This window comes from Macadamia integrifolia, chromosome 2, assembly GCF_013358625.1.
Source record: "Macadamia integrifolia cultivar HAES 741 chromosome 2, SCU_Mint_v3, whole genome shotgun sequence".
Lineage (NCBI taxonomy): Eukaryota > Viridiplantae > Streptophyta > Magnoliopsida > Proteales > Proteaceae > Macadamia > Macadamia integrifolia.
The window spans coordinates 38,166,996-38,173,624 of NC_056558.1; the positions used below are offsets into that span (position 1 = coordinate 38,166,996).

The 6,629-nt window shown below is 36.2% G+C and overlaps 1 protein-coding gene across 2 annotated transcripts in view; it reads left to right on the forward strand.

Annotated features, from left to right (window-relative positions):
- Positions 1-3,360: 3,360 nt before the first annotated feature.
- Positions 3,361-6,629, forward strand: part of LOC122071947 (2-oxoglutarate-Fe(II) type oxidoreductase hxnY) — a 14,883-nt gene continuing 11,614 nt past the window's right edge. Inside the window, exons 1-4 of one of the 2 annotated variants that reach the window (XM_042636442.1) lie at positions 3,361-3,750; positions 4,614-4,809; positions 5,273-5,371; positions 5,586-5,637. In XM_042636442.1, coding sequence (XP_042492376.1) covers positions 3,619-3,750; positions 4,614-4,809; positions 5,273-5,371; positions 5,586-5,637 — 479 coding nt within the window. In that variant the 5' untranslated portion in view covers positions 3,361-3,618. The remainder of the gene's footprint in view (positions 3,751-4,613; positions 4,810-5,272; positions 5,372-5,585; positions 5,638-6,629) is intronic. The other variant, XM_042636441.1, reaches the window with a different exon arrangement.

Consider the following 6,629-nt stretch of genomic DNA (forward strand, 5'->3'; position numbering starts at 1 on the left):
TAAATCTCTATACATATCCCTCTTTATGGGATATGATCTAGTTACGTCATGAGCTCTAGTAAGGATCCCCGTCTAGAACCAGCTTCTTCCAACTCTTTTCCTTTAGATGAGGCAATGGTTGTTCGATGTGGCTTGCTGAAGATGATTTGATCAACTTCTGGTGGAGACAAATTCTAAGGAGTTTTTTTACTTTAGATGGTCAAGTTAGTTCCTAGGCTGATTTAGCCATTCCATGTTTCAACATATGTAGCAACACATAGGTGAAGTCCCTAATCTTCCATTGGTTTGATTTAGCCATCTCATGTTTATCATACCCATCTGGATATATGCTATGAAGTTCATCCCTTCACATGACAGAATATATATCCTATGAAGTTTGAAAAATAATACACCTTATGGCAATAATATTTACTCTTCATTACATATTTTTGAATTTTGATGCAAAAAAGAACGTATAAGAAATATTTATTGCCCATCACATGGATTGATTTGGGATCACAAGAACATTTATTAATTGTTTCCTAGAAGAGGGTCCCTGAAGGCGGCCTCCGCACCAGCACAGGGCCAATGGAAACATGCATAAAAGCATCAATATGGATGATTTTTTTTCCTTTTCATAAGGGGTTGGGCGGTTATAATGCCCCCTCTATGTCTAGATGTGGAGACCACACTACCTTTTAAGCTTCTTTTTCCTTATTTCTTTATCTAATTGACGGAAATGACTCTGTGATCCAATCTAACCCTTTGAGGGCTTTGAGGAGTCATTAACATGAAGTCACATTTTTTTTAATCATTGTTCTTTAATTTTTAATTTTTTTTAATTTTTAATTTTTAATTTTTTTTTATCAACTAAGATGGTTTTTTTTTTCTTAAGATTCCTTGTGGAATCAATCTTTGAAAAATTAATGGTGGAGGAGGACAAAGGAAGGGAGGAGAACACCTCCACACAACAGCTTTAGTAAATAATAATAGAAAAATTTACCATGCCACCCCCTGGAGAATGTTACAATGATAAGACCATCACCTCTATTTCACCAAATTATTCTCAGATCCTCTACCGTCTGTCAATGTTAAGTGTGGAATTAAAATGACCATTTTACCCTTACCATTAAAAAACTCTTGTTTTAACCATTATACCAAAAAACCTATCTATTCGATTTTTAACCCATTATACTTACCTTCATCGAGAGACGATGAACTTCCCATCGTTGATAAAGGACTGAGAAAGGCGTTCGTTCATCATCGGCGAGGTATCTCTCTCTTTCTCTCACTCTTATTCTCTATCTGGATTTACAGTAACCGGCGAGATTCCAAACTTTAGGAAAAAAATTCAGCTAGCAAGATCTAGGCACCGGACAAGGTGTCCCCTTCTATTTCTCCAGATTTGATTGTTTTCGCGATTCCATATCTCCATTAATCTCCTTCTTCCTCCGATTGTCGAAAGCGCATGCATGTAGTCAATCAGAGACTTCACGCCCTCCGACTGAAGAACAATCTTCTCTGCTTCTTCTTTTGGGTATACCGTCTGAAAGTTCCATCAAATCATATAACCATTGAAGAAATAATTATATATTGGATAGAATCGAAGATTCAAGCAATTGGTACAGTTGAATTTTTGAACTTACTTCTAGTTTTTTTTAATTCAAAGTACGCCCTCCAACAGTTGTAAGATGCATCTCCCGCTAGCGTTGAACAATAATTTGAATAGGGGGGAGGAAGTGTAAAAGAATTAAGCGACCATAGAAAATCCATGTCGCACTCGAAGTCCAAAATTAAGAACTCCCCTTAGTGTTCTACCTCACGACACAAAATATGAGAGAGAGAGAGAGAGAGAGAGAGAGAGAGATGAAATAGGGCAAATACACATGCTATGAAATCACATGTCATAACTGATATAAGATCTCAAAACTAGACACTCGAATTCCAAAACTAAGCTTCTCTTATTGTTGCTGAAGCAGAAGAAAAGAGCAGATTGACGAATAAGAAACAACAGTAGTGGATAGACCAATCCTGGTCGAGGGGTCCTTTTCGTAACAATCCATTTCCACAAACACAACTCATTTCACATTAATTTCATGAAACTTGACAAAAATTAAACAAACCATTTGAAGAATCAAAGAAAATTAGAGGTTAATTGAAAAGATAAAACCAATAAAACCTATGGAAAGGTCCCTGATAACTTCTGGGGAGTCTCTGTTGCATTTTAGCTCTCTTCTTCTTCTAGTTCTTCCTTTGATTTCGGCAATCCATCGGGCACTAGACAAGGCGACTCCTTCTGTTTCTCCAGATTTGATTTGGGTAAAGAAAAATTAACCTATGGTAAAGGTATTTTTGGTACTTTATATTTATAAAGGCATTTTGGTATTTAAAATAAAATATAGTTGTTGACATCAGCAACTATAGTATATTCCTTAATAGTGACTGACGGTAGGGGATCTAAGAATAATTTGGTGAAACAGAGGGGGTGTTCTTATTATTGTGACATTTTCCAGGGGGTGGCGTGATAAATTTCCATAATAATAATGATAATAATAAATTATAAGTTCTTGTCTGAAAGAATAATAACATCAACAAGAACCAGAGAAGGTGCATCCACCACACCTTAGCAAGGGTTAGAACCTCATGATTCAAGACACGCAAAACATGAAGGAAATCTACACTCTCAAAACTATTAGAAATTAGTTTTATGTCATCTCTGCTAAGAAGCCAATTGTCCAGAGTAGAAGAAGCTAGTGCTCTAGGGGTATCTCTCCGTCTCAGCACTACAATTTACAAGACAATGAAAGACAATTAAAAGAAATCGTCAAATTTTAAATATAATTATAAAATGTTAGTTATGCAATTGAAACTTAAAACATATTATGTGGACAAAATTACAACTCTATCGTCCCTACTTTTGGAATTTTATTTTGTTTTTTTAATTGTTTTGATTTTCGCCACGTCAACGTTACGTTTACCACTTTCCTTGCCAAAAGAGTGAGGTAGACATCCTCCAAAATTCCAACGATAACAAATCTGCCACGTGGTAGGTACGTCGAACATTAAAGAAACAAAAAGAATGGTTTGGCATCACCGGTTGACCAATTTCATAAAAAAAAAAAAAAAAAACCAGTTGACCAGGAGCAGTAAATACCATTCCACAAAATTAAGTGGTCCCAACTTGTAAGTGCCTCTATCCACACAATTGGTATCGGTACCGTATCGGTCTTTGTCAACATCGATACATGTTTTGGTCATGTTTTATTTTATTTTTTTGGGTGTTGAAAATTAGGATTCTTGACTTTGGAGGATGTTGCAGGAATTGACTAGAGAGTAGAGATCAGGATTTAACCGAATCCGATTTGAAACAAGCGATTCACATGATCATAATCCGATTCCGATTTGATCTTATAAATGATGGCGGCGCGGTGGTAAAATGTGAATTCCTTCTTCTCCGATAGCATAAAGCATAGGTACGTGAACCGAAGGAACTTAACAACCAAAATTGTACACTTTTCTCTCTCTACTGAATCCGACTCCGGCACGGTTCCGGCTACGGCTACGGCACCGGGAATCGGCAATCGGCAATCGGCAACGGCACTGCTATTCACCTCAATTATTTGCCAAACTTCCGGTTAAATGGAGAACAACTACAATCCAAGCAGAGCTACTATTGATGAAGCTTCTCCCGCGGTTTCCAATGTTTCCGTTCTTAACCGTATAGATCTATCGAGCCCCGACATTCAAAAATCTGTTTCCTTACTCGAACAGGTAACATGCAAACCAATCTTGTTCTTCTTTCTCTCTCTTAATTTCATTTTCTTTTTTCCCCTTCATCCTCTTTCTTCTCTCTCTAAATTCATTTTTCGTTTCCACCTTCAACTTCTTCGGTATTCTCTCTCTTGAACTATCTGGTTTGATAATCATTTCGTGCGTGTTGTTTTCTTCGGCATATATATGTGTGTGTGTGTATTTTTGCTCCCTTGAGTCATGATGAAAGACCAATTGTTTTTGTTTATCTTCTACTCTGTTTCCTCTGGTTCCGTGATGATTTTGGGTTTCTGTACTTCAGAATCGTTCTGCGGGAACCAAACTGTAGTATTAACATTTCAATACCCTTAGTGTGTTGACCCGATTAGTATTTTGGCGTAACACTCTAATAATTCCTCAACTACACCTCCCCCAATTGTATCCTTAATGATCAATTATGGTTAGTTCTATTTCGTTCCACGCCCTAACTATTCTGTTTACTTTTCCATTTCTGGGGTTTTTTGGACTGTGTTTTGGTGTGGGCTTTAATGGTTGTTTTCATGACCTCTCTTTTAGAGTTCCCTACTCAATATTCATTGAAGGCTCTTCTGTCTTGAATGGAAGTATTTGCATGTCTCTTGAAAGGCTGATAAATTTAAAATTCAACAAGTAACCAACACAACAATCATAATTCTTATAGCTGCAGATTTTCCTGTAAGGTAATTTGTTTTATTTTCAGAAAATTTTGAAAACTGTGTTAACAATTTGGTAGACAGAAAAAAGTGTTGTTCTTTATAGTTTGCTAACTAGTCACAACAATCATCTTATGAAATATTTTTTTATATTATACTGGCTTAGTCTTCTGTTTCTTTCTTATTCTTCAGGCATGCCTTGATTCTGGATTTTTCTATGTGGTTAATCACGGAATCAGCCAGGATTTTATGGATGAGGTCTTCTCCCAAAGTAAAAGGTTTTTTGATCTGCCAAATGATACGAAGATGAAGCTTCTCAGGAATGAGAAGCATCGAGGTTATACCCCAATTCTGGATGAACTTCTGGATCCTGTTAATCAAGTAAATGGTTCGTCTACAAATTCCTGTTAATTTTTCCTTGCTCTAAGGAAATGAATGTAAAACAGTGTCTGAGGAAGGGGAATTTGGAAGTATAGGTACATGAAAAAGTTAATGCTTTTTGGTGAAAAAATGCAGAAGGACTAAAGAAAACAACATGACCATCTAATTGTTGGGTGCAACTCATTTTTATATTTCACATATTTTCTGTTGTTTTACAAATAGAAGATAAGACTCATTTCTGTTCTTCTACATTGTTTTTCTGTGGATGAGCTGCATGAACATTAAGTCTGTGACCTCATTCTCCTGGGGTTCTGTAATGGATGATGTTATTCTTGGTTTTCTTACTATACAGTACTGAAAATTGATAATTTTTCATCTAACTTGTGGTCTTTAATTTCTTCTATCATCATCTTCTTTGTATGTTATAATGGAACTGTGTACTGATCGTCATTTCCTTTGCCATTTGTTAGGAGACTACAAAGAGGGATATTATATTGGCGTTGAAGTGCCTGAAGATGATCCAGAAGCAGAAAAACCATTTTATGGGCCAAACATCTGGCCTGCTACAGGTACACAGTGTTGGTCCCATTCTGAATCTTTGTTTCTGACTACAGTATATGCAAAGATAATTCTTTTGGGAAATTTTCATTTAGTTATGAGATTAGATTCTCTGACATGCATTTTTCTTTGATTTCCCATCCTTTACCTGTTAGGCAAGTTGAATGACAGATTTTGGTGACACTGAATTTTATTAACCACTTCTAATTATTTTATGCCTTGAAGATCTGTTACCTGGGTGGAGGCAGACTATGGAGAAATATCACCAAGAGGCACTGTAAGTTTGTCACTGAGTCAACTAGCAGATTTTTTTTTCAAACCTAAGTATATATAATTTCTGACATGCATGTAGTTGTTTACAGTGTTTTCCTCAATTCTGCGAGTATAATTTGTTCCCACTTTTATGTGGTGGGGGACCTATTACCGCTTGCAATTAGTAGTTTCTTATAACTGACGTGTTCAAGCTGTTGTTGTGGATCATCATGCTTGCTGCTCTGCTCTCAACATTCAGTGATCTGCGGTTCACAGAATGAGCAAGTTATTCAAAGCATGGTTCGAAATTTCAACTGAAATGTTGAAATTTCAGAGAAATAATTCGGTTTTGATATGATTCAAAATGGATCCTATGTTAAACATCAGAAAGTTCAGATTCAGCAAAATTTCAAAAATTGACCCATATATAAAAGCAAGATTCTGGTAAATTTCATTGAAATTTCAAGCTTTCGGTTGAAATCTCTGGACCTGTTAGAATACCTCAATTTTTAGGTAAAATTCTTCATTTTTTTACCGAATCAAAGCTTGGTGGTCAATTGTAGCGTATGCACTTCAACATTTTGGTGGATTTGAAGCATCATATGGCCAAGTTTCCCCAAATTTCAATTTTTCCACCTATAAGCTGTTGTGATAGACTTTGAGAGATTTTTCAGGCAAAGGATGACATGGCCGTCATATGTCATAAGCTCTGAAGACGAGCCTACCCCTTTGGGTGTTTTTTTTTCCCCAATCTAAATGATTTTAACTTGAGTAAACATGCTTAAATAGGCAGTCCCTGAAGTTTCAAGGCAAAATTCCAGGTTTGCAAAGTGGTAGTTTGCACCAAAATGACAAAAATATTTCGGTTTTGGTGGAGGTTGGAATCACACTGAAATCCAAAAAATTTAACCTTGATTCACTGGATAATTTCCGAAGCTTATATTTCATAAATAATGGACACCCTGAAACTGATAGCATGCCATGAAACTATTCATTCCAAAGCTGGTTTTTTTTTTT